The 26,314-nt window shown below is 51.6% G+C and overlaps 10 protein-coding genes across 10 annotated transcripts; 7 read left to right on the forward strand and 3 right to left on the reverse strand.

The window, feature by feature from the left end:
• Positions 1-3,044: 3,044 nt before the first annotated feature.
• exg1 (glucan 1,3-beta-glucosidase) lies at positions 3,045-4,418 on the forward strand (the record flags this gene model as incomplete). The annotated part of the gene is made up of 3 exons (XM_025624663.1): positions 3,045-3,121; positions 3,190-3,584; positions 3,640-4,418. The coding sequence occupies 3 exons, from the start codon at positions 3,045-3,047 to the stop codon at positions 4,416-4,418; spliced, it is 1,251 nt and encodes a 416-aa protein (XP_025483424.1).
• A 177-nt stretch (positions 4,419-4,595) lies between these two features.
• Positions 4,596-8,548, reverse strand: BO87DRAFT_456270 (putative importin 11). Its single transcript, XM_025628710.1, has 7 exons — positions 8,139-8,548; positions 7,974-8,074; positions 7,772-7,909; positions 6,703-7,718; positions 6,176-6,648; positions 5,936-6,124; positions 4,596-5,870 (listed from the first exon to the last, which is right to left on the reverse strand). The coding sequence occupies exons 1-7, from the start codon at positions 8,301-8,303 to the stop codon at positions 4,800-4,802; spliced, it is 3,153 nt and encodes a 1,050-aa protein (XP_025483425.1). The 5' UTR covers positions 8,304-8,548; the 3' UTR covers positions 4,596-4,799.
• A 218-nt stretch (positions 8,549-8,766) lies between these two features.
• On the forward strand, positions 8,767-9,564 carry BO87DRAFT_456271 (uncharacterized protein). The gene is made up of 3 exons (XM_025628711.1): positions 8,767-9,114; positions 9,179-9,317; positions 9,387-9,564. The coding sequence occupies exons 1-3, from the start codon at positions 9,018-9,020 to the stop codon at positions 9,517-9,519; spliced, it is 369 nt and encodes a 122-aa protein (XP_025483426.1). The 5' UTR covers positions 8,767-9,017; the 3' UTR covers positions 9,520-9,564.
• A 423-nt stretch (positions 9,565-9,987) lies between these two features.
• BO87DRAFT_300415 (aldehyde dehydrogenase family protein) lies at positions 9,988-11,605 on the forward strand (the record flags this gene model as incomplete). The annotated part of the gene is made up of 4 exons (XM_025619130.1): positions 9,988-10,044; positions 10,103-10,172; positions 10,223-10,656; positions 10,718-11,605. 4 exons carry the CDS (start codon positions 9,988-9,990, stop codon positions 11,603-11,605), a joined length of 1,449 nt encoding a protein of 482 aa, XP_025483427.1.
• Positions 11,606-11,799: 194 nt separating this feature from the next.
• On the reverse strand, positions 11,800-13,552 carry BO87DRAFT_327842 (acid phosphatase PHOa). Its single transcript, XM_025620195.1, has 3 exons — positions 13,281-13,552; positions 13,157-13,218; positions 11,800-13,094 (listed from the first exon to the last, which is right to left on the reverse strand). The coding sequence occupies exons 1-3, from the start codon at positions 13,464-13,466 to the stop codon at positions 11,996-11,998; spliced, it is 1,347 nt and encodes a 448-aa protein (XP_025483428.1). The 5' UTR covers positions 13,467-13,552; the 3' UTR covers positions 11,800-11,995.
• Positions 13,553-15,102: 1,550 nt separating this feature from the next.
• On the forward strand, positions 15,103-16,929 carry BO87DRAFT_373610 (pex2/pex10/pex12 family protein). Its single transcript, XM_025622590.1, has 3 exons — positions 15,103-15,514; positions 15,583-15,846; positions 15,897-16,929. Exons 1-3 carry the CDS (start codon positions 15,206-15,208, stop codon positions 16,767-16,769), a joined length of 1,446 nt encoding a protein of 481 aa, XP_025483429.1. The 5' UTR covers positions 15,103-15,205; the 3' UTR covers positions 16,770-16,929.
• Positions 16,930-17,186: 257 nt separating this feature from the next.
• ilv3B (putative mitochondrial dihydroxy acid dehydratase) lies at positions 17,187-19,547 on the forward strand. The gene is made up of 3 exons (XM_025621168.1): positions 17,187-17,554; positions 17,632-17,845; positions 17,897-19,547. Exons 1-3 carry the CDS (start codon positions 17,396-17,398, stop codon positions 19,348-19,350), a joined length of 1,827 nt encoding a protein of 608 aa, XP_025483430.1. The 5' UTR covers positions 17,187-17,395; the 3' UTR covers positions 19,351-19,547.
• An 855-nt stretch (positions 19,548-20,402) lies between these two features.
• On the forward strand, positions 20,403-23,068 carry BO87DRAFT_191687 (RNA 5'-triphosphatase domain-containing protein). The gene is made up of 2 exons (XM_025618484.1): positions 20,403-21,224; positions 21,272-23,068. The coding sequence occupies exons 1-2, from the start codon at positions 20,783-20,785 to the stop codon at positions 23,041-23,043; spliced, it is 2,214 nt and encodes a 737-aa protein (XP_025483431.1). The 5' UTR covers positions 20,403-20,782; the 3' UTR covers positions 23,044-23,068.
• Positions 23,069-23,568: 500 nt separating this feature from the next.
• Positions 23,569-24,683, forward strand: BO87DRAFT_422811 (40S ribosomal protein eS19; the record flags this gene model as incomplete). Its single annotated transcript, XM_025627135.1, has 4 exons — positions 23,569-23,598; positions 24,126-24,189; positions 24,259-24,319; positions 24,395-24,683. 4 exons carry the CDS (start codon positions 23,569-23,571, stop codon positions 24,681-24,683), a joined length of 444 nt encoding a protein of 147 aa, XP_025483432.1.
• A 323-nt stretch (positions 24,684-25,006) lies between these two features.
• On the reverse strand, positions 25,007-26,107 carry BO87DRAFT_191753 (uncharacterized protein). The gene is made up of 3 exons (XM_025618485.1): positions 25,793-26,107; positions 25,447-25,679; positions 25,007-25,360 (listed from the first exon to the last, which is right to left on the reverse strand). The coding sequence occupies exons 1-3, from the start codon at positions 25,974-25,976 to the stop codon at positions 25,331-25,333; spliced, it is 447 nt and encodes a 148-aa protein (XP_025483433.1). The 5' UTR covers positions 25,977-26,107; the 3' UTR covers positions 25,007-25,330.
• Positions 26,108-26,314: the final 207 nt, after the last annotated feature.

Below are 26,314 nucleotides of genomic sequence, written 5' to 3' on the forward strand. Positions count from 1 at the left end.
GTTTCCCCTTGGAAGTGGAATGGCTAATTTGGAGAAAAATCCCGTCACATCTGCGCCGACTCGGCCGGGCACAAAGGCCTGATGTCCGAATATGGTTATCTGACCCTAGTCCACTAGACGCTACGCATCAGCACATTGAATGTTGATTGCTTCCGAGATGCAGGCGGCCGCCAAGAACCGTGTGGTAGTCCCTACCGTTAACTGCCCATCTTAAGTAAAGATCCATGGTCTTTATTCGCTGATCAGCAACAGTTCCGTTCGCTAGATCCAAACCAGAGATCTCAACAAAGAACGTCGGACTCTTTTCCATTTGCCTTCCATTAGGGGTCCGCCTCCAATCACTTCTTGCTCTGTCATCCCAGTCCACCTACTGTCCTTGGTCCTGGGCTAGGTGAAACGAAGGCGAAATCACGGATTTGATCTACAGGCACATATTACAGGAGCGTCGGTACCGGAGAAAAGAGTCGCTACTCGCGTGCGCACTGACAGGTACGGTCACCGCTCTTTCTTTTGCTGATACTCGTGACTACAGATGAAGGCGCCGCTGTCGCCACGATCGGCATTTCTGAAACCACCGTTAAGCATGTTCTGCCATTGTCTTGATGGTCCGACTGATAGCAGAAGCGGAGTAGCAGTCGTACGTAGGGGTTATGTTACTATGGGTCTCCAATGCGTGGTTCCGAGTTCCGAGAGACTTAAGATCTGAACTTTTAGTAATGGCATCTACGGTAGTCGAGGTTTAAGGAGAGCAACAGCAAGCAGTCACAACATCTATCTAAATCGAGAGCGGAAGGGTGGGTAAAACGAGACATGAAGCTTCCACCCGAAAGTTCGTGAGGTCCTACCACAGCCTCCTCAACCACATGGTCCTTGTGCTCAGCCTTGACCTGCGTAGGCAGAAGTCTCATCCGCCGCCCTGTTCGGGAAGCCAGTAAGTAATGTCCGTCTGGACATGGCAAAGGAATATTCGCCAACCAAGTTGGCACAAACAAGGCCACACTAGCCGGGATGGCGGCGAGGCGGTCCGGATCTCTGAGCCGACTTAGCGTCGGCAGTTGGGTTGTTCATCGTCACCATGCTCAGGGGCAGGGCACTTTTTCAAATGTGGTGGCTCTTTAGTCCTCCGTTATCTTCCGTATAACTAGCAGCATTACTTTCTCCATAAGTGGCTCGGCCTGGTCCCCAGCCGGATACGTCAACCGGGCAATTCTCCGCATTAGTATCCGCCCCCTAGCCTCGAAGGAGAAAAAAACCGCTTCGAGTTCTTTATCCGAGTCCAATGAAGTTGACTCGAGCTCATAATTCGTCCAGGAGGTCTGTTAAACAGGCTTCTAGATGAATTAGGACTGGATTCCACCATTTAGTATAGAAGTAGGCATTCGGGTCTTGGGGGGGGCATAGTTCCCCTGAAATATAATCACAGTCCCCATATTGATTCGATTGGTGGTAGAGGTATGAGAGGATGGAGGATTCACCCCTAATCATTCAGGTGTTCGTCCACTTCAAGACACTATCGACCGTTGGAATCCACTGCGGCTGAGGTATGGAGTCCGGAGGAATAGTTAACTAAGGGAAAGCTGTTAGTCATTTAATTGCTGTTGCCTGACGCGAACTCCTGGGGCGTGCCTGGGAAGGAGGTTGAAGTAAGTTCCTTGGCAGGGTGGTAAGCCGGTCACTCGTTGGAACTCCTAATCTCGTACCATGGTCCAATTGGGGATATCTATGCGTCGTAATAATGAAGACGCAACTTGTTTCGGATTCCAGATTCAACTTGGATGCGTGGGGAGCAAAGTTCCAGCTTGGAAGGGGGCCACGTGATGGGGTGTCACCGGATCCGTCCCCGCCATGTTCTAGTTCTTCTACTTGCTCTTGGGCTTTTAACCTTTCCCTCTTCATTCCTTTCCTTCGATACTTACTTTCCCTGTCTTGGCTCGGCGCTATCCTCTGGTTATTGCCTTCCGGATCTGTATCCTCTTCCTCTGGATGCTCGCCGGATCGAGCATCACACAATGACTTGCCACGTTGCTCGCGCGGAGATGTTTCCCACCCCCAGAATAGTACGCAACAATAGGCATCGAACAGCTCCATGCGGATGAAGACGACGATGGTTGCTCATGACGATGATACCGCAGGTCATGCGCACTGCATAACAGTTGCATTGACCTTTGGCTACATGTAAGGCTACTGCAGCTATTAGCTGGGTTATTGGTGAAGATGTTACACCGCGGCAGAGTCTCTCTACCTTGCCTCCCCTGGCCTACAGTGGCTGTAAATGCCCAAAACGATGCAAATACCGCATCTGTGCCTTGAGAACGAGTCTTGGCTGCGCCGTTCCTTCCTCGACAACGCGAAATGAGTGGTAGGGTCCTCCCATCCAAACCATAGACGGGCAAGGACCTAGCAAATCTTGACTGCGAGTGTCCGGCTCACTCTTATATCACCAGTGCTCAGTTTCTCTCCTCCTTTCCACTGTTTATATTCCTCAAATCTATTGCACTGTCAGAGTGACTTCATTGCGCCTAAGTCCACGTATCCTGTATTTCCATGCAGCCGGCCTGAATCGATATCCAGCACATCAATAAGTCTTACTTCAGGGCTAGGTCTAGACAGCTTTCTGTTGTCATTGCGGTGCTGTAACGTTGTCGACGATACTGGAAAGTAGAGACAAACTGTTCTCCACATTTTCTATTGTGGATCATTCTCCTTCAACCTTATCTACTATCCTTACGAGCACCGCTTTGTCGTGCGTCTGCTTTCGGTGGGTCTCATCTCACGATCAAGTGCGGAGGTCGTGGTTGACTTGGAGATCGATATCTGCAAACAGACCAGTTGATATTAAGATTTCTGCAGATCATTTGGCGATCCAGATCTAGGAGACGGCTTGTTGGTTGCTTGCGGTCGATTGACAGCCAGCGTGTTCAGCCTCCTCTACTTAAAGCAGGCGAAGTCCATCCTATCCGGTGCTGGCTTCCCATAGACGGCAATATTCCATTCCAGCCTTCTGATATTCTTCGCTGATTCTTCTACGGAACCGTATCTTCATTATGATTGTGGAAGGTGTGAAGAAGGCGCTTTTGGCGTTGTCTCTTTTGGCTGCTAGTGCACAAGCCGTGCCACGAGTGTCAGTTGTGCCGGATACATCAAATCTATCCCTTCTGTTTGTGGTCGTTGACTTATTGTTGAGTATAGGCGCCGGCAAAGCAACGCAAGCTCTTTCGATTACAAGAGTCAGATAGTCCGCGGTGTCAATCTAGGTGGCTGGCTGGTGACCGAGCCATGGATTACACCTTCACTTTATGACAATGCTGGGGGTGGTGCGGTAGATGAATGGACGCTGTGTCAGACGCTGGGCCAGGACGAAGCTAAGGCCAAGTTGTCGTCTCACTGGAGCTCGTTCGTCACGCAAAGTGATTTTGACCGTATGGCTCAGGCAGGACTGAATCATGTCCGCATTCCTATTGGATACTGGGCTGTTGCTCCCATTGATGGTGAGCCGTATGTCAGCGGTCAGATCGACTATCTTGACCAGGCGGTCACCTGGGCTAGAGAGGCTGGTCTCAAGGTTGTCGTTGATCTGCATGGTGGTAAGTTGTGAGATTTCATGCGCAATTCATTTTTGGATTTCTGACAGAAACATAGCGCCGGGCTCTCAGAATGGTTTTGACAATAGTGGACACCGAGGCCCCATCCAATGGCAGCAAGGGAACACGGTCAACCAGACCATGACCGCATTTGACGCCCTTGCAAGGCGTTACGCTCAGTCCGATACCGTCACGGCGATCGAGGCCATCAACGAACCGAACATTCCTGGTGGCGTCAACGAGGGTGACCTTAAGAACTACTATTACGGCGCTTTGGCCGATGTCCAGCGTCTCAACCCTTCTACAACTTTGTTCATGTCGGACGGCTTCCAGCCTGTGGAGTCCTGGAACGGCTTCATGCAGGGTAGCAATGTTGTCATGGATACGCATCACTATCAAGTCTTTGACACCGGTTTGCTTTCCATGAGCATCGATGACCATGTCAAGACGGCCTGTTCTCTCGCCACACAGCATACGATGCAATCAGATAAGCCCGTCGTCGTGGGTGAATGGACCGGTGCTCTGACTGACTGTGCCAAGTACCTCAACGGTGTTGGTAATGCCGCTCGCTACGATGGCACATACATGTCCACCAACAAGTATGGTGACTGCACAGGCAAGAGCACGGGTTCTGTAGCTGATTTCTCAGCTGAAGAGAAAGCGAACACCCGTCGTTACATTGAGGCCCAGCTGGAGGCTTACGAGATGAAGAGCGGATGGCTCTTCTGGACCTGGAAGACCGAGGGTGCCCCAGGATGGGACATGCAAGACCTTCTCGCTAACCAACTCTTCCCTACCTCGCCTACTGATAGACAATACCCCCACCAGTGTTCTTGAACTATCAACTTTGTGTTTGAACGTTTGGATATTGTTCCAAGATATCCTTGGTCTTTCTTTCATATTCGTCGTGATTCATAAATGGGCTTAACCCACCTGGTACTGATGTTTACTGAGTCTTGCATTCCTTATTGTTATTATTACCTTTTCCTTTACACTACTTAGTAAAGTCAGTCTCGCATGGTAATTTCATTGCTCAGCTCTAAAATCAGAGCTACTATCTATGTAAGGGGTATTCAACTATGTAGAGTATGCTATCCCATAAGATGCAAGTTACTGTCCAGTAGACGGTATGACACACGGGCGAACACAAATGTCAAGTCACCAATCCCTCCCTTCCATCCCTTCCTACCATCCACAAGCCTCAACGTAAATCCAGATCTACAACAACCCCAAAGCCCCAAACGACGCAACCACCTCCCGATCAACATTAAGCAACCACTCCTCCTGGAACCTCTGCTCACCACCACACCCAACAATCAACGAATGCAGTCTCTCCCGAATAAAGTCCCTAATATTGACCTTGTGCAGCACATCCTCGTTATCCCATTCCCTACGCCGCACATTCTCCGGCGGCTCATGCTCATCAACAGCCCCCGTCTGGGCATTATTCCAGTAGATCAAGTAATCACTACCACCGCGGGGGTCGTCAGTATTAGCTCCGCTGCCATCGTCTGCGCCTTCGGCGAGTTCAGTGACGATGTCGGTCCACATGGTTAGATAGGACTGGAGGTTATTGAGAAGATAAGACGGGGGCTGAGAGTCCGGTCCGTTGATGGTAAGGAGTTGGGTGAGGGCCAGAGCGTGGAGTTTCTTCTGGGTGGAGCTGCCGATGTTGTCGTAGTGGAGGAACCATTCTGTGAGGAGCCAGGAGAGGACGGATTCCTCGGGAGTGTTGGTGGCGGCGGAGACGGCGGACGTGAAGATCTTGGGGTAGGCGAGGGCGAGACGCGCCAGGACGGAGAAGTAGTCTGTTTCGACGACGCCGTAGACGGAGGTTTGTTTGCGGTTCGGGCCGGTGGTTTGACTTGCTTCGTGGGCGGAGTGGAGACCTTCGAGTAGGGCGGGCAGGAAGGAGCTGTCGAGGAGGGAGCGTGTGATGATGCTGTAGGTGGTTTCGCTGCCGTTGTCGACGGTGTTGGCGCCGCGGAGGAGGAGTTCGACGAGACGGGGGACGACGCCGAGGCGTTGCTTGGTGGTGAGTTTTAGGAGGGTTTCGAAGGAGACGAGGAGGGGGAAGCGGATGCGGTCGCTGAGGATTTCTTGTGGGGCGAGCAGGATGTAGGATTCGGCGATTTGGAGGGCCTGGGGGACGCTGTCGGTCGCGGCTTCGAAGATGGGGAAGAGGGCTGGGATCAGCGAGAGGATTTCGGGGGAGGCGGGGGCCGGCGTTTGCATTAGGATGGCGGACCAGAGGTCGAGGGCTTCGTCGAGGAGGTAGATGAGGGTTTCCTGGGTCGTGGTGGTTAGATGGGTTGGGTGGGTTTGTTGAGGAAGGGGTGGGGGGAATGGCTTACAGAGCCTGGTTCCACGGAGTTATGGATGAGAGGCAGAATCACGGAGTGGTATCTGACGGATTCCTGCTTGAGGGAGTGGATCAGGGATGAAAGCAGCGTTAGGATGGCTTGCTTCATCAGATGCTCCTCGCCGGAATTCTCCCATAGTGGGGGCAGTAAGGACAGGATGTGGTCCGAGAAGGGTGCGATCTAGTCGGTTGTTAGAGTCGTGAAAGCAGGTAGGGTGAGGATGGCACTTACGTGGTCTTCCATCTTCACAACTGCCATACGGACTGTGTCGAGAAGTCCCATCTTGGTCTCTGAAAGTTCGACTTCTTGGACAAGGGCCATTAGGCCTTGCAGAATGGCCGGTGCATACGGCAGGAACTCAGTAGGGGAGAACTCGAACGGGTCGAGCACGTTCTTGAGCTGCCGTCCGGCGGTAATGCGGACCACCAGGTCGTTCAACGGATCTTGCTTGCTGAGAAGATGCTGGAAGATCTGGTAGATAGCGTTCCTGTTGAGCTCACTGGACTTCACGGGGACCCACTGGCCCAAGACGATGGCTATACGTCTCCGGAGGACATTGTATCCCTGCCTCTGGATTTGGACTTCGGGCACAAGTGTCGTCTCCAGGAACTTGTTGAAGTCCAAATGTTGCTCCAGACTGGCTGCAGACAGGCCAATGGCAGCGTACAAGGAATCCTTCAACAAGACGTCGTGGTTCTCAGGGCCTGTTGATATCGTTAGTGAGATGCTTTCGAAAAGAGTTGATGACGGATGCTTACTTGCGAAGTTGTAGAAGACGGTCAAAAGACGCGGAATAAGCAACTCCTTGAAGTGGATGACGAGGTCAAGGAAGAGCTTCTCGGAGCACGACCGGATGGAGAATTCCCAGGCCTCGGCAATATCTTCCTCCTTCCTCTCCCATTCTTCAGGATCTTCCTCCCACTCCTGGAAGTCGTTCGTCCTGAATCGGAAGAACTGGGTGACGAGAAGCTCCATGACGTTGACGACAAAATCATGGGTAAACAGCTGCGCCTTGATGAGTTCCACGGACTGTTTCTTCTCCTCCTTGTCTTGCGGTGTCTGGTATTTGAATGTCTGCGCCGGGTTGAAGGCCATCTTGGAGCAAGCCCTGATCAGAAGGAGAGCCCTGAGGCCAGTCTTCTCCATCAGGGACTTTCCCTCTGGCTCACCATCCCCGCCCAATCGACTGTAGTTTTCTCCCAACTTGACTACTAGGGTCCAGTAGGACTGGACAAGCGGTATACTGTCCGGGAGCAACGCGAAAGATGCAGGGCGATCCTTGGCCATTTCGACGTGAAGCTTGGAGAGTTGCAACAAGTGTTTCTCGACTGCCCTATGAATTTGCTCCGACATTGTGACGGAGCCATTGATGAATCCCAGGAATCTGCTGAAGTGGGTATGGGTCAGGACCCAGAAGTCAGAGACATCCTTATCGCGATTGGGGTGTTCGTATCCGGCGATAACGAGACGTCGGATGACCTTGAGAGAGACCAAGCTTTGCTCGATCACCTCTAGCAACGATGCCTCATCATAGCCCCCTTGTTCCAGGTTAATAGCCCAAATGCTCGCCTTGTTCACATATATGCTCCCCAACAGATGGAAAATTTCTGGAGAAACAGATTGTAGATTCGCGCGGGTTCTCTGCAGACGGGCCGTTGACAATTCTTTGATAATCTGTAGGAGGATGATAAGGGTCCGGGGCAATTGCAACGGGTTCGCGTCACGCTGGGTGGACGAGCGGAGGAGGGCAATGAGTGAGGTGATAGCATCCGGCCTAGACATGGTTAATAACAATGCAAGGTAAATTTCCAGCGCGTCCGTACTCACCAGTCCTGAGGGAATTCATAGCGCATGATCTTAGCGATCATCAACGCATTGTGAAGAGCCAAAAGAGGAGCCGGCTCGACGACACCCGCCTCTAAGGCCCTAGTCTTTATACGTTCTTTTTCTTCCTTTTTGATGGCACTTGAGGAGGTCAGTCTGTTGTTGCGCAACGTATCGATCCCAGGGGGGGTAAGGACGCGCATACTTTGTCGCAGTCTTTCGCCAATACTTGTCGATGCCGTTCTTCAACTGGATAATGGAGAGGTAGCGAACTTCAGGGGGAACAGAGTGGTCCAGAAATACATCCTGCACTGCGTGAGTATAGAGTGGTAGAGAAAAGCAGAAGGTGGAGGGAAGCTGAGGTATATACCTGAAGCGAGGTATAGTAACCCTCCTGCTTCTCCCAATTCTGGAGTTGCTGGGTGCCCGATTGCACCTGTTGCTGAGTTGAGCTAGCTGCAAGAACCAGTGCATTAAGAACATTATGCGGGGTCAGGGGGTTGGCCTCCCCAGCCAACTCAACGATTGGGGCCATTGTATGGGATGTATAATTGTCGGCAGCTCGAAGCTGTCAAGGAGGGGGGTGTATCTACTACTACAAAGTAGTAGTTCGGAAGGTAATTGGATCCAAACCGAAGAACGGCCAGAACAGGGCCTCTGATCACTTAATATATAAATGGAACAGAGATATAGGCTTGGTGCCTCAAATCCCGGCTGTCGACACGAAATCGGATCCTTTGATGGGGAAGGGAGCGAAGCAACAATGAAGGCCAAGGCAAGCTTCGCCGCCAGTCATCGGGCTTCACGGATTCTCTCTTTCGGGTTTCCCCGCCGAGGAGGGACCATCCGGGCCATGGTTGTTCCTTTCCAGAAAACCCTAGGGCCGGACCCTGACAGCTAGTCCCGATCGGTCATGGCTACTTAGGGCTGGATTTAGTGGTAGAGCCTGAGGTTTGATGTAACGGGGGTGATGATATCATATCCCAACTGGCCACCTCTTTGAGTTGGATGTCGAGACCAGGTTCCAACAGTAAGAAATGGGGTTCAACTGGAGACTCCTGCACTACTCGTTACATATCTATGATGTAGGATGATGCAATACTTATAGTGTCCCTGACGACGAAGACATTGAAGATGGCACATATATAGTTCGGTCTTTTGTTGCTACTTACTTTGTAGCATTCACCATTAAAAAAACTCTATCAAATCTCCCGTTAATCGTTCAAAAACAAACTCTATCACTATCACAATGAACGACTACGACAAGGTTCGCATCGCTTACGATGCCGAAAAGGACCTCAACTCCTACCAGGCCAAGCAGGGCCTTGGTCCTAAGAGCGATTCCAGTATGTTTCTCGTCTAGAGATCACACACCACCCTTTGCGACAACCATGTACTGAACAATTGCAGCCCTTGAGTCTGGGGTGAACGAGATGGTGGACAGGAAGTTCGAGACAGGCATCCGTACTGGCAGAGAAGCAGGCGCGTCCGGCAGCGACCGCAAGCCCATCCCAGAAGATGAGGGAGGCAGTCGTGATGATCGCGGCCGGTGAGTTTTTGTCACCCAAACAGGTCATCCATCAAGTATGGGTTGTACTAATGTGACCTGGCTCTCCAGACTCGCAAAGGCTGGACAATACAACGGCCCTGGTGGCCCCGAGGACAAGGTGAAGCTGGAGTCTGAGCGTCGCCCTGGTGATCAAGATACTTTGGGTATCCAGGATTTGAAGCGTGAGGGACTGGCTCCATAAACACGCTATGTATGATATAATGAAACCCTTATGAGAGATTAAAAGCAACTGGGATTGCCTTGTTTAGCCTTGCTTTTCCAGATAATCAATAGTAGTATTTCCCGAATTGATCGGGAATGGCGTTTTCGTACCAGGAAGCAGGGAAAAGTTACCTGGGAAATCGTATGCCACCTCGACAACGGTAGAGCTTGATTGCCCATTTCTCCAGATATATAGCAATAGTTCACGTGAAGTTCCTTGAGATGCAGGTCGCTTCCATGCTATATGTGTAGATGACCTGCTTTTAGAGCTCTGTACGCGTCAACAGCCAAGCTAATTTGGTTACACTTGGCATTGAAATGAGTGAACTCTATTGCCAGAATGGCTGCAAGATGCATATAATCATTGATTTTATCGAGCATACTGTAAGTTATTGGGTTAGATTCTGCTAGGATGTAAGTGTGCTTTACTAGTCAACACCATCATATCATGATGATTGATGATACCCAGACTCCAATCGAGACACGGCTTTTCATCAACGGCGAGGTAGGGTCGATGTCCTGCAAATCGACGTTTCCGTACTCATTGCAGTTTCAAACTATAGTTTCGACCCTCGTCAGATGACAAAACTTTTCCTGTGATCAATCCCTTTACTCAAGAGCTAGCTGCGGATGGTATGTGAGTAAGGCTATATCAAAGTCCAGTAAAACTTACATACTCTTAGTCCACGAAGCCAATAAAGCCGACGTGAACGATGCAGTTGCAGGAGCGAAAGCCGCATTCCCAGCGTGGAGGGATCTCTCACCTACCCAGAGAGGCAAATACTTTCATAAACTAGCATCCCTCATCCGTGAGCACGAACAAGAGCTTGCCCGCTTAGAGGCATTGTCTTCCGGGAAGCCAGTGTCCCGCTACATCGATGCGAGCGTGGCAGCTGATGCATTCTCCTACTTTGCTGAAGCGGGCTGGACCGTCCAAGGGTCATCTAGCTGGAACACCCCCGGCCAGCTCAACATAACATCTAAGGAGCCATATGGTGTGGTGGCTGCTATTATACCTTGGAATGTCCCGTTCGCCTTCTTCGGCATCAAGATTGCTCCTGCGTTGGCAGCCGGGAACACCATAGTCTTGAAAAGCAGCGAGAAAGCCCCCCTCACAGTATGTCAATCTCACAGAATACCCCAAGACCCCTTTCATTCGCAGAACTAACACTTAGTAGTGTGCTCTTGGAGCAAAACTGATCGCCGAGGCCGGCTTCCCACCAGGTGTGGTCAATGTGCTTTCAGGCTATGGTCCAACCACCGGTGCTATTCTAGCCTCACACATGGAAGTGCGCTGTCTCAGCTTCACAGGCTCAACATTGACGGGTAGAAAGATCCAGTCATATGCTGCTTTATCCAACATGAAGACAGTGCATGCGGAGTTGGGAGGCAAGACTCCCGCCATTATCTTCCCCGATGCAGACCTTGAATCTGCTGCAGCACAGACTTCATTCAGTATTCAGATCTTTAGTGGACAGACTTGCAATGCCAACTCGCGTATCTACGTGCACGAGTCTGTGGCAGACAAGTTTCTGGGTTTATTTAAAAGCATGTTCGGAGCCGCGGTTCTGGGAGACCCTCTAGACAAGGAGACTACCCTTGGTCCACAGGTCGATCAGGTCCAGTATGAGCGAGTCAAATCATACTTGCTCGCTGGCGAGAAGGAGGGTGAACTGACACTCGGAGGGGATGCCAAGAATGGGTATTTTATCAAGCCAACGGTGTTCGAAAATGCTCCAGAGGATGCGCAGATTATGAAAGAGGAGATCTTCGGGCCCGTAGTTGTCATCAACACATTCCGGACGGAGGAAGAGGTACTTGCCAAAGCCAATGACAGTGAATACGGCTTGTATGCGGCTGTCTTCACGAGGGATATTGACCGGGCTGTGCGAGTGTCGAAGCTGCTGGAGGCCGGTACCGTGGGTGTGAATTGCACGAGTCCTTGTATGCCGAAAGATATGCCCTTCGGTGGCTTTAAGGGAAGTGGAATGGGCCGTGAGAGCTTTCTGCATAGCATGGATGGTTATCTCGAGACCAAAGCTATCTTGATCCAGGCGGGATCTTGACAGCTGGTGGATAGATAGCATGTTGTTTACTTCAACTTAGGGTTGGCGTTGCCGTTGCGCATAACCAGTTGTACTAGCTGCACTAACTCTACTCGAAACAAATTGACTACATTGATGACATACTGCGCAGTCACATGTTTTGTAAGCATTTACGAATACCGGCTTCTTCTGCGGGAAGGAAAGTATTGAAATTTATTGAACTATTCAGTGCCGTTCTCCATTAGCGGAGCTTTGAATTCTCATCTCGTGAGTGTCATTACCATTCATAAAATACATTAAAGCCGCTCTTCTCCTTGATTCTGTCCTACTTCATATCACCTATGCCCCAGTTCTATTTGCAAATGCAACTGACGCTTTACAATTAAGCCCAAGCTCAAGTGCAGATCACCCTCACAACACACTGAGCATCAGTCCCATGACGAGACCGGACAGACCAGTGCTGGGCGACACAAGGGAGATACCGGCGTTGGTGGAAGGACTGGGGGATGAGGAAGAAGAGGTGGAGTTAGTGCTGGAGGTAGTCGACTTCTTGGTCGCCGTGACATTGATGTTGTAGCCGGATTTGGTGTCATAGGGGTAGGGGCTGGTGTAGTTGTAGGTAGGTTGAGTGTTGGCGTAGGTCTCCTTCACAATGTCCAAAATGCCATGACCGGCGGAGCAGGTGGCGTTGGTCAAAGGGTTGGGCCAAACAGAAGAGTACTTGGAATAAATGCCAGCAGACAACGGGCCGGGATAGGTCTCGTTGACATGCAAGTTGGTGGTGTCAACGTTATAATTGACATAGCCAGTCTTGTTCGCAACAATCTCCAAGATGTTAGCACCGCAGTCCCAGCGTCCAAGAGAAGGCAAGCCCCAGTTCGCGGAGAGGGAAGCGATGACAGAGTAATGGGTGTAGAAGGTATCATCCGTGGTACCCTTCAGGTGATCAGGAATGACACCACCCACTAGAATGCTGAAGATTTTGTTGTGCTTAGCGTAAGTCTCGTCCTCGTCAAAAGTCAGAAGAAGCAGTGTATCATTCATAAAGTAGGAGTTGTTGAGCAAGGGAGTAACCCAGGTGCGCTCCCACTTCGCACCAAATGTGATGTTGGTGTCGTGCGCATCGTTAGTCATGTTGGGAGTAACGAAGCCGTACTGAGGAAGCTTGTGGCTGGCCAAGTCGTCCTCAAAGCTGGTAAAGTTCTTAATCTGGCGCAACCGAGTACTGTTCTCGGCGACGGAGTTGAACAGGACGAGAGGGTTGTGCTTACGCACATAGTCGGGGTCGTAAGTCTTCTGGTTGGAGTAGTTGAATCCCTGGAAACCGGGGTAGGGCTGGTGCTCCTGATACTCTCCCCAAGAAATGCCCTTGGTGTCGAACAAATCGGCAATGGTTGACACGTTGGCGGGAATCTGAATGAAATCATCGTTGTCCATGCCGAAGGTGTCTCCAGCGGCGGAGGCGCAGTAGTTCGGCTCAGAAGGATGAGTGACGGCGTGGAAGTTGGTCCTATGGAGCGTTCAATATCTGCTTCAATCTGGGTGGTCTCATTTACTGAGCCTAAGACTTACAGTGTGATACCCTGGGAGGCGAGCCACTTCATATTATCGTCGGCGGCCGCATCCGTATAGTCCTGAATGAGATGACAAGTCAGAGAAGAGTACACCCAAAAGTGATCGAAAGTCTGGCACATACGATGTTCTCAAGCCAAACCTGAAAGAAGCGGTTGAAGGCAAGTCCCTGAACGTTCGACACCGGCGAGTACGGCTTGATGGTGGCAGCATCCTTCTCAATTGAAGATAGCGAAGGCTCCGACACGTTGGTAACCTGGGCATATGCCACCGAGGCTGCCGCTAACAGAAAAGCGACAGTAGACTTCATCGTGAGATGACTTTCTCTGACGGTAGTAAGCTGGCAATCGTCAGGTGAGAAGCGACAGATGAGGAGGATGATCAGCAGTCAACTACGAGAGAGACAACTTCCAGTGGGAAATGAGCGGGTTGCGACTTCTTATACTGCCAGGGGAGAGGAGAAGAGCGGGCGTTGGTACTACAACTAGAATAGCAGGCAGCAAGGTGAGCAGCAGCACGCGAGGCCATGTGCCCTTTCCATGGGCTGACGGCGCAATCGACTCGGTACCCTGGCAGTGAAGGGCGTATCCACCCAGATACACGATAACGCTTCACCAAGCGACTACAGAGTGAGGGTTGAGAGAAGCACGCGGCCAAGGCGGATGTTCCTATTTGATGACAGTCTGCCCTTTCTTGGCTCTGACTGGGAATAACTACTGGATAGTGAATGACCGTCGACAGCAGGATTGTTCCTAAACCAAGGCCAAGACCAAGACCAAGGTGCCATCGTCCGATATTGTTGGGAGTGTGGTACGCCAAAACCTTAGCAAGTGGGGAGATGGAATCGAGATCCGTCCGAATGCCGGCATACCACTTTTTCATTCATGTGCGGAGACAGGGGGAAGGTAAGACAACAAGAATTGCTCGACTAGCTATGAAGTAACGAAATTATAGTATAGTAGTAGATATCTCCAGCCAGGGATCTCAGCTCCGCAGGGACTAAGGCTTCCCAGCGGCTTGGCACCGCAACCCCAAGCGGGGCGTCAGAGGCAGTCGAGGGCCGCACGTGCACCGCTGGCTGGCTCTGTTTAGTCCGGGGAGCCGAACACCCTGCAGCGTGGTCAAGGGGACTGGCTAGGAAGTCTTTCGGCCCTAATTCGGAGGCCAACCAACCAGGGCGGACCGAACGTCAGTATGCTCGACCCTCGTGCAGCAGATGGAACATTACTAGTCCCCTTCGGAGGATTTCACCAGCAGGAGCTCCATGTCGGTTGAACACCGACATAACATCAGTTCAGGGCGCCGGGGATTGTGGTCGCATGCCACCTTGCTCAAGCTTGGCACATATTATTCTCACTCATAGCTGAACCGATCTCTGCTCTTAGTTTTCGACTAGCATCCCATTGCTGACTTCGATAGCAAGTAGGGTAGGGTTGCATTCAACTCGTTCACAACTTGTGAGACTGCAGGCTGGTCGGCTTGTGTAATGGGCTCAAAGGTGAGGGGTAAGTAGACTCATGTCTATCATGTAGTCAAGTGATATGCTACCTTTTCTGGCACAGGAAATAGTAATCACAGTGGAGCCGGCAGGCAGGCGGGAAATTAAGAAGATGAAGATGGACTCCCTATCTTGCTGTATTGCTATCGCCATGTGACTATGTGCATGCTCTTCGGTAGGAAGGCATGCATTGATACGTTTTTTATATTAGAACAACATAGGAATTATGATATTTCTCAAGGGCATTGGCAATTGTCCTCAATATTCTCCTAGGAGCAGCTGATCATCGACCACTTCTTGTATGCACATATCCAGTAAAAAGATAACCTGATAGTTAGACAGGAAGGGCTTATCATCGGTCAAGTCACGTGCTGTTATCTCAACCTCGGCTGTTTCTCTTCCGAACGGACAACCGACTGAGCTGGAGCCGTCAATGAACCTACTATGATTGCCAGCACTGCGACTTCGAGGTTGTCGCCTTGACCTTCAACAACCTTCTCCAGGCGCCCTTATAGACCCTCCAGATTTGATATCCCGACAATGATTCAACGATGAGTTCTACAAATTTCGCCGCTGCCCAGGAAAGGGTTCTGGAACGTCGTCGTCTCCGCGAAGCGGAAGCTCGCGCCCGGCTGGCGGAGCAGCAGCGGACGTCGCCGCTCAATCATCCCACTCTTCAGCGACTTCCTTATCCCCTGAATAAACTGCCCCAGTCGGGTTTCTCGTTATGGAATACAATTAGAGGCCGAGAGGGTATCAGGCCTGCGTACCGCGTCGGCCAGGTCGATGCCGAACTGTTAGATGAAGAATTACTGGGACTGTTGAAAGGACAGGTGGGGGACGCATTGAAATATTACGGGGTTAGTCGAGATCCAGATAGAGATTGGGCGATATTTCGTGGATAATGCTAACGGTCAATCTGTATCAGCCCCAACTACGTGAAGACTGGTCTCATGAGATTCAATTCGCCCTTCGTGCGATCCTTTTCAAGCTCTCGATATGGGACCACGATGCCTCCTATGGCGCAGCGCTGCAGAACCTAAAATACATCGATAGTCGCAGCAAAGGACCCGTGCATTCGGCACCAACAAAGTGGCAGAAATCCCTCTATGGTCTGCTTACAGTCGGTGGCCGCTACGCTTGGGGGAAATGGGAAAGCTGGCTAATTAACCAAGAGAGTGGGTACGAGGAGGTAAGAATACAAGTCTATCGGATCCTTGTGCATGGTGCTCACAAATGCAGCCGTCCCAGGAAGTACGCATGCTCGCCCGCATGACAGACCTCGTTTCCGCCTCTCACTCGATCGCCGCCTTCGTCTCCTTTCTTGTATTCTTGGTGAATGGCCGATATCGGACCCTGGTCGACCGCGTGCTTCGTATGCGCTTGATTCCACCTTCCGCGCAGGCGAGTCGTGAGGTGTCATTCGAATATCTTAATCGTCAACTTGTGTGGCACGCGATGACGGAGTTTCTCCTCTTCCTCTTGCCGCTTGTGGGTATTAGCCGGTGGCGCCGGTGGCTCTCCCGGCTGTGGCGCAAGACACTGTCCACTCTCAAGTCCGGCAGCGAGGACGAAGAACAGACCGGGAAGCAGGGTGAATTGTCTTTCCTTCCGGAGAGAACCTGCGCGATATGCTACAAAGACAACAACCCCACGTCTACAACGGAGGGTGAAGCAATAGCCGCGTCAGCCTCGTCTGGAGGCATCGTCGGGTCAGCCCAGACGGATATAACTAACCCCTATGAAACTATACCCTGCGGTTGTATATATTGTTTTGTCTGCATTGTGCAGAAGCTCGAAGGGGAAGAGGGAGAAGGCTGGGTCTGTCTACGCTGTGGCGAGATTGTGAAGAAATGCAAACCCTGGAATGGCGATGTACTGGAAGAAACACGACCCCAGTCAAGCTCGGGAAAGATGGTAGGATTTGCAGTGGATGGCGATGACAGCACTGCAAACGAGCTGGGGGCGGAGGATCGCACTGGCAAATCAAGCCCCTTGGAGGAGGTTACGTCGGATGAGGCGCTTCACCACTCAAGCCAATGGTCGACCATCGAGAAGGATGCACTGGAAGAGGTACATGATGAGGAGGCAGAGACGGACGGGTCAGTACAGTAGAGATCCGGCGTCCTGATTTGATGTTACTGGAGGATAGCATTGCATCGTTATGGTACATTGCCAGTCTACAGTCGTCGGTGTCATGCATGGATGATGATGACAGTTATTATTTGGAGTTGGCTCTTAATGGAAGATACCCAGCAGCGTATGCTCCTCTTGACCTCTTTGGTGCTCGCAATTAGTGCAGTAATAGTACTCTGTAGAGATATGATGCAGTAGTACTAATCTCGCACTGTACTGGGAATGACGGCTGGCCCACTCTTTACAAGCGGAACCCCACCCAAGCTGCCCGACTGCTCGAATCACAACCAGCGGTTCCTCCCCCCGAGCATCAAGTGCAGCTAATCACATCGAGGATGATTATACCGCGGATCGTGTCTTCCCCGCAACGGACTGCTCGCCGACTGAACCGGGGCACTCGCTCGCCGTACCTCCGAGTCTCCAGGTGAACGAGGGGCTTTGGGACTGCAGACCGCACACATACAGCACGGAGTTCGGTATAGCCTCTCATCACCCCTCATCCTCCATCCCCTCCATATATGGCCCATTGGCCAGTGCAGCTGTTCAATACCTTCTGTCCACTCCACTAGCCCTATTCTCTCTCTTACCCTTCTTGACTCTGCACAATGGACCCCGCCAAACCTGCCGTGTCATCCACCTTGGGCGAGGCCAAGTACCTCGAATTTTCCTGCGTGCCAGCGGGCACCAAGCACGAAGATGGTACCCCTGTTTTGAACCGTTGGTCTTCTACTATCACCAGAGGCCATGAGTTCCCTGGCGCGAAGGTTGGTAATCAGTGTATCTTGCATATTCCTCTCCCCGCAGATTCTGGACGAGTGTTGACCTCATGCGAACTGGACAGGCTATGCTCTACGCGGCAGGCATCCCCGATCACAATGCCATGACGAAGAGTCCCCAGGTTGGGGTTGCGTCAGTGTGGTGGGAAGGCAATCCTTGCAACATGCACCTGTTGGACCTGGCCAAGACGGTGAAGAAGGCGATTACGGACCAAGGCATGATTGGGTGGCAGTACAATACTATTGGTGTGTCGGATGCGATCGGCATGGGTAGTGAAGGTTGGTGCTGAATAAACGCCAATACGCTGGCCGTGTCTAACCGGATGTTAGGTATGCGGTTTTCTCTCCAGACCCGTGAAATCATTGCAGACAGCGTCGAGTCTGTAACGTGCGCTCAATACCATGATGCCTGCATTGCCATCCCCGGATGCGACAAGAACATGCCTGGTGTGGTGATGGGTATGGCGAGACACAATCGGCCCTCGATCATGCTCTACGGTGGTACTATCGAAGTTGGGTATTCCCAGCTTCTTCGGAAGCGTGTAAGCGTTTCGACATGCTTCGAAGCTGCTGGTGCCTACACATATAACACTCTCCGTCAACCGGATGATGGTGGTGATACTAGCAAGAGCAAGGATGAGATTATGGATGATCTGGAGAGGCATGCCTGCCCGAGCGCGGGAGCATGTGGTGGTATGTTCACGGCCAACACCATGGCTACAGCAATTGAGTCCATGGGCCTCTCCTTGCCCGGCTCGTCTTCTACCCCTGCATCCTCCCCAACCAAGATGCGTGAGTGTGTCAAAGCAGCCGAAGCCATCAAGGTTTGCATGGAAAAGGACATCCGTCCTCGGGACTTGTTGACGAAACGGTCTTTCGAGAATGCCCTGGTCATGACTATGGCCCTGGGAGGAAGCACCAATGGTGTTCTCCACTTCCTGGCTATGGCCCGCACTGCCGGCGTGGACCTTACTCTAGACGATGTCCAGCGGGTCAGCAACAAGATCCCTTTCATTGCAGACCTGTCCCCTAGTGGGAAGTACTACATGGCGGACCTCTACGAAGTAGGAGGCATCCCGTCGGTCCAAAAGTTGTTGATCGCAGCTGGTCTGCTTGATGGCGATATTCCCACTGTGACCGGCAAGACTCTGGCCCAGAACGTAGCATCACACCCATCGTTGTCTGCTGACCAGGTCATCATCCGCCCCCTGGACAACCCTATCAAGGCGACGGGCCATCTTCAGATCCTGCGAGGTAACCTTGCACCCGGCGGTGCGGTTGCTAAGATTACCGGCAAGGAAGGGCTCCGCTTCACGGGTAAGGCGCGCGTGTTTGACAAGGAGCATCAGCTCAACGAGGCCCTGAACCAGGGCAAGATCCCTCACGGCGAGAACCTGGTCATTGTAGTTCGCTACGAGGGCCCCAAGGGTGGCCCGGGAATGCCGGAACAGCTCAAGGCCAGTGCAGCGCTCATGGGAGCCAAGCTCACCAACGTGGCACTGATTACGGACGGTAGATACTCTGGCGCTAGTCACGGATTCATTGTGGGGCATATTGTCCCTGAAGCTGCCGTAGGAGGGCCCATTGCCGTTGTTCGGGACGGCGATGTGATCACAATTGATGCCGAATCAAACGCTATCACCATGGATGTATCGGATGAGGAGGTGCAGCAGCGTCTGCGGGAGTGGAAGCCCCCGGCACCGCATGTCACACGAGGTGTGCTGGCCAAATATGCCCGGTTGGTGGGAGATGCCTCGAACGGAGCCATGACGGATCTATTTTAGGTGGATTGGTATGAATGTGGCTCAATTCCCAGTTTCTCAATAAAATCATTTGTTTATTCCAAGATGTATCCATACTATAACCCAACTTGGCTGTGGAGACTGTCTCCAATGACGCAGCTGTCCTGTCATGGTAGTACTCTGGAATAGTTAGATACTATGTACACATCAGGAATCAAAATACAGAATGACAACAAAGGACAGTTAGGAGTGATGCTCTAACCTTCTAGTATTATTCATTTATACAAGTCTCCTATTAAATTTATAGAAGATGGTCTCGTGTTTGGAGCGGCGAGAACTCCGGCAGCCGAAAGACCCCAAAGGGACTAGCGCGGGATGAGTCATCCAGGAAGCTGCAGCGTGACGCCATGAGTGGATGTGAATCACCGCCGGCAAATTTGCGACAAACCAAAGTATCGCAGATCCTCCACGGTCTTGCCTCCGACCCTCTGACAGGCCTGTTGTTTGTCGCCGCTCCCTGTCGTTATCCGCCACCATTTCTGCTTCTCTTCCGGATTCCGCTCCGCGATCCAGCCCGCCTGCAGTTACTCCAGTTAAGGTTTGCGTTCCTCAGTCGCAAAGTGTGGTTGCGATTTTCTATTGCTGGTGCTGCACAAAGCTAGGTATGAGTGTGCCCACCGCTGCCAAACTCCGCCCACCATTGACTCTGAAAGTTGACGCTGTACTCTCATGAGTCCCCTGTACGACTGGTTTTTGGGTGGCTTTGGGATCATAGCTGACCTGCCTCACAGTTCTTTTGCGACGTCAGGCGCATCATCCTCCGCATCTTTCTGCCGCCGACTGGAATCTCCGCGCAAAACGCTCCATGTGACCCGGAGGTTACTTGGGTCAACCAACAATTGAGATATCGTCGTCATTCGGTTGGAATCAATCCTTAAAACAAATTGGGCCGTCGTCCTCCTTGCTTTGGTTCAAATAAAGACCTGGTGGATCTGTCAGATTGTCCGGAACGCCTAGGCGCAGCCAGCAGACCAACGTGACGGATACCCAGCATTCATTGGTCCAAACTATCCCGAGGCGCAGTTAAAGTCGTGCCTAAGAACAAGCTCTCCTTACCTCAAAATAGTCTACTCCAAACTCGTTGCCTCATAGCGCGCTATCGTTGGGCTTCCCGGCTGCTGAGTGTTTCGATCGACCCGCTCCGTTGCCTCACTATCGATCCCGGGGACTCTCCTGACCCGCCAAAGAGGTGCCGTTCTCTCGGCTCGTGTGAACTTCGACTCGCATTCCAGAACGGATCCTCTTCGCTCCCGATCGTTGGTCCCTAAACGGAGGTATCCCTGACACTAGGTGTTAAGGCGTGGGCGATCGGTGAGCGGTAATAAGGTTTCTGTTTAGGGGCGACGCAGCTTCGCGCCTGGTCCAGTCGGTAGTCTTATAAATATCCCCAACCTTGTCTTCGTCACCGCCGGGGATGGGGTCGACAGATGTCCCTTTAACCTCCCCTACCACCTCTCGGTCCGGTCTTGTGGATTTTGGTGCTTCTCTACGCCTTTGGGACTCGACTTACACTGCCTTCACCAATTCTGGTGCTTTTGCTTCACTCGCCCGTCTTTGTCAGGCATATAGCTACGATGGCACGGTGAATTGGGGAAAGGTCGTTTTCCTGACTACTTGTTTCATCACTATGCTGGGTTGCGGAGTCATTTCTTCCGTCCTGCGGCGCAAGGCCTGGGGACAAGTCTCAGGAAAGGCACGTTTTCGTCGAACGCGCAAAGGCTTATCCAAGCGCTCTGAAGGAATGGTCACTTCTTCAGATGAGGAAGACTACGATAGCACGGGATCTCTACGCCATGGCACTGAAGGCACTGTTGTGGAGAAGACGGAAGTGCCTCAACAAAAGCAGAGCGAGAATGGTTGGTACTCTCTCAGTGTTTCAATGTTGGATACTGACATAGACAAGCCCATGATACAGACCCAGGCCTCCTGAAGAAGCACTCATCATACCTGTCATACACAACGTCTACGGCGACATATCCTTCTATCAGAACGTTCTTCCGTCCGCATCCTCAAAAGGACAAATTGCCCACTAAGCCCTCGCCGATTCCGTTGTTGGTCTTTGTGCATGGCTTGGGTGGATCTCTTGCGCAATTTAATCATCTGCTTACGAGTCTTTCCAATGTCGGGCCTTGCTTTGGGATCGATCTCCCTGGGTGCGGCTTGTCGTCTTTTTCGCCCACTTCTTGGGACGCGTATACTGTGGAAGCGCTAGCAGAGTTGCTTGTTACAGCCGTTGAGCAGCACCGGGACAAGGAAGCAGGCCAAGAAGTGGTTCTAATCTCTCATAGTCTGGGCTGTTCGCTGTCTGCTCTATTAGCATCCTCCACGTCTTCGATAGGCACTGGTTTGAAAGAACATATTCTTGGTCTCATTGCCGTCTGCCCTCGCGGTGCACCCCCACCCCCACATGATGTTGCCAAATTTCGCCGGCTTCTTCATGTACCCAGCCCAATCTTTGACCTCTGGCGCTACTGGGATCGGCGGGGCGGTTTACACAGCACCAGTGTGAACAGGCTTGTCGGCGCAGCAGCAGATCCCGATACCAGAGGCCTCCAAGTCCGCTATAACAAGCAGAGCAAGACGGCCGTGTGGAGACGGATGGCATGGGGAACACTGCCGTCGTATGACAGTAATGGCAAGGCCGTCGGAGGCATCCCTGGCGAAGATGTATGGGCAGGCGTGCGCACGCCCGTTCTCCTAGTGGCTGGTGAAGCGGATGCGGTGAACAAACCTGCAGAGCTAAAGAAGATCCTGGAGTTCTTTGCCCGAGCAGGGTGCAGCGTGGATGACGACGCGGATGGAGTGAGCTCCATTCCCGATGCATCCGCAGTTCACGATAAGATGCCGGCATCGTATGATCGGCGGGCACACGAAGAGGAATTCGGGGTGGAGCCACAGATTGAAGAGAAGGAGATCACGAGTGAGTCTGATCAGCCGGGATCTCGGCGGTCGGTCAAGACTGTTATCTTGCCTGCTCCGGCGTCTCATGCTTTGATCTACGACCGTGCGACGTACCGCACTCTTGCCGGGATCATCCAAGACTTTCTCAGCCAGCACATCGATAACCGCCTCAGCATGGGTTGGCAGCTGCAATATCTCAATACGTCAGGAAAGTGGGACGTGAAGAACCTGGCGAAGTGGAAGAAGGTTGCTCCAGTGTCAGAAAGAATTGCTGACACCTTTGCGGCGCTCAAGATGCTCCGGGAGGTGGACGAAGAACACAACCCTGTGCTGTTCTCTCAAGCTTACCGCGACAAGATCTACGCTGTGATAGATATCAGCTACGAGAATCCGGTGTACAATCCCGCGTCCATGGAGAAAGGCGGCATCCACTACCACAAGCATCCCACGGTGTCAAAAATCCCACCTACTCCAGACGAGGTTCGCGACTTCATCGCACTAGTAGACCGACTACAGAATGAAATCACTGAGAAGATGGAGAAGTCCGGCAACCCCGCGGGTCCACGGCCAGTGGTAGGAGTCCACTGTCATTACGGATTCAACCGCACGGGATTCTTGATTGTCTCGTACTTGATCGAACGGCGCGGATTCAGTGTGCCGGAAGCGATCGAGGAGTTCGAACGGCGACGTCCACCAGGCATTCGCCACGAACACTTTATTGATACCCTATTTGTGCGATACTGCGTTGGCCTGAAGCGGGCGCCAACGCTGTAGGAAGAATGAGTTAGATTTGGCAGGGCAGGCGTTGGCTGGGATATTTCGGGTTACTTTTTTTTCACTTCTCGTAATGGAGGATAATGGGGTTTCGCTTTATGAATCACGATAAATATACCATAGACTGTACAGTAGGACAATAGAGGAATACGTATGTTGAATATGCTCCTTATCTAGTTCGTAGTAATTGCTCACTAATCACGGATCTACATGATATTAAACTAAGGCATCAATATAATTCATGCCTGAACGCACGACCCCAGTCACATGACCAATCAAAATCTCACCGCCCACGGCCATCTGCCCCAGGCACCAGCTTAGGGTACGGCTAACCCAAACAGGCTAAGCGAAGCGCCCACAGCCAACCGAGAAGCACTACTCGCGCAAAGTTGTGTGCGAATCCGAAATTTCGAGGCTTTCTGACCCCGACTCCCCTTCAACGACGACAACGACCGACCCATCCCCCTCCACGCCTCCCTCGTCCCTCTCTTCGATTCCCCGTTCGAGGTTCAACAAGTCGCAAAAATGGGTGGTGTCACCGTTCGCGATGTCGACGTAAGTCATGTCATGTCAAGATTCGAGATTGGTTGGTCGGTGCGGAATGGGATGGATGGCATGGCATGGCACACAATATGGCACGGCACGATCAGGACAAACCGACAAAAATGAGATTTAATCTGGTATCGGCATTCGACGGAGCAAGCGACAATCATATATATCTATCTGGGATCGAATTTGGGCGCATCAAGCAAGGCTGGGTACATATATACTCTGGGCATCAGATGTGATGAGTTTTGGGTATGGTTTGGGGAATATGCAATGCTTGCACGACTTCGCGATTGTATACCCCTGCCATATATATTGAATATGGAGATTTTGGATCAAATGGATGTTATGGGGTCAGGAACGAACTGGAACTACTGCCGCCGCGACTTGCTGGATATGTCCAGATTTGCCGATACGTGCCGTGCCATGTTATATGCCATGCCATGCCATGCCTGAATGCGCACCTGCCAGACAATCTACGATATAGGATGTTCAATGGACGGAACGGCTAACAGGATTCTTTTCCATGGTTATAGGCGCAGAAGTTCATCGCTGCTTACTCTGCTTTCCTGAAGCGTCAGGGAAAGCTCCCCATTCCTGGTTCGTGCACACGGGATCCTTTCGAACAATTGGAACAATCAGACCAAAAAACTAATACGGCTTAAATAGGATGGGTTGACACTGTCAAGACCTCCGCCTCCAACGAGCTCCCTCCCCAGGACGCCGACTGGTACGACAACTGCCATTGATTCAAACATCTCGAAAGATAAAAGAACCAGCGTGATTAACGAATACTTTCAAATAGGTACTACATCCGCGCCGCCGCCGTCGCTCGCCACATCTACATGCGCAAGACCGTCGGTGTTGGCCGTCTCCGCAAGGTCCACGGTTCCACCAAGAACCGCGGCTCCCGCCCCGCCCACCACGTCGATGCCTCCGGCTCCGTCGACCGTAAGGTCATGCAGTCCCTCGAGAAGATCGGTGTCCTCGAGCACGATGAGGAGAAGGGTGGCCGTCGCATCACCCAGAGCGGCCAGCGTGATCTTGACCGTATCGCCAAGACCACCGTTGACGAGGAGGAGGACGAGGAGTAAATTAGTCTCTCCGGATGCTCGAGCTAAAATAATGAAAAAGTCCTGATGTTACTCTTTTTCTCCGAACCCCTTACCTTCTGTCTTCTCTACCTACACCTGGCAAACTCCCTATTGAAGCTGAGCTAGGCTTTAGCTTCTTTACTGTGTTTTTTTTTTTATAAAAACTCCCCGTTTGTCTTCTGACACCAAATCCCGCGCGGGTTTGGATGGGGGCCACCCAGGGGGGGTGTGTTGGGTTAGATGGGGAAATGGAATATTGGGACGAATGAGTGGCTACGACAGGGAGAGGATGACTTGACTACTACTACCTTTTCTCTTTTTTTTTTATCGATCAATTGGTTGTTCCTGCGGGCATAAAGGACAATTCATACATGGTGTAGAATTTTGCCTAGATTTCCTCTCCCGATTAGATGTATAGAGCCCATCTAGAAGCCAGCCACCAGAGACATAGGTATTTGAGCATATATGCAAACCCATCAACGAGACCCGCAGCATAAGAACAATGTAATGCATACAACCATATACAAGAACCAACTATATACACCATCACCTTGCAATCAATTCCCGTCCACCAACTACATCTATCCAACACTTGATACCCTCCCCTTCTAAACACCACAACCTACTCCTCAATCCCAACTAAGTACCTATTTCTTCCCACCCTGCGCCGTCGGATCCTAGACACATCACCAATCAATTAGCCAACATCCCCAAACCACCACCAACCAAGAAAAAGACCGGGGGAAGAGGGGGGGATACATACCAAATAAACCTGATAAAACCGCATTTTCTCCACCTTCTCATCAAACACGACCCTCCCAGCCCAAGGCACCTCAATCTCCTCATCAGGCTTTCCAGCCTCCACATCCTTCCTCAGCACATACCTCACCGTCCCATACAGCATGAGTTCTCGCTCCGCGCCGAAATACACCCGTTCGGGGGTGTGTTTGCGGCGTGCGACGTGGGTCCAGAGGCCATGGCGGAGGGTGAGGATTTCTGTATTATTCCATATTTGTTAGTATTATGTTCAGTAGGCAGAGTTATGGTTCGGAATAATGGATAATAGATGGATGTAATTGCATGAAGAAAAGGGAATTGGGGAAGCATACCATCCAACCCCTTCGCAACTTTCGAGCCCATAATGAGCGTCGCATCTTCCGTGAAATTCGTCACGTATTCGTTGTGCAGGGATTCGGTGTCGCTGATGCGGTAGAAGTTCTCCAGGAAGGAGATCATGGCGGCGCTGGTGGGGGGGAGGAGGGTAGATGGGGGGGTGGTGATTGTGTAGCTCATTTTCGATGTATAGTATGTCTAATTATTCTTGGGTTTGGGGGTGAGGTATTGTGAATTGGATGGTGTAGGGGTGGTTGTGAGAGGTATAGTTTTATTTTAATAGAAGGCAATTGGGATGCTGCATAGATCGGTGATGTAAGATAATAACTTTGTGAGGGGAGAACAAGATCTGTCGGGCCGATGGAGGGACTTCCGATGAATGGATGGATGGCGGCGATGGTTATCGGATCCGATCCGTAAGGTGATTGTATTCTTATCCGTCTTGGCTGAGGGGAGGGTTGTTTTTCTTGCGTAGGAGTTGGGAGGTATTCTGGCTAGTCTTTCTTTATTTCTACGTA

Source organism: Aspergillus neoniger (genome assembly GCF_003184625.1).
Source record: "Aspergillus neoniger CBS 115656 unplaced genomic scaffold BO87scaffold_5, whole genome shotgun sequence".
In the NCBI taxonomy this organism is placed as follows: domain Eukaryota; kingdom Fungi; phylum Ascomycota; class Eurotiomycetes; order Eurotiales; family Aspergillaceae; genus Aspergillus; species Aspergillus neoniger.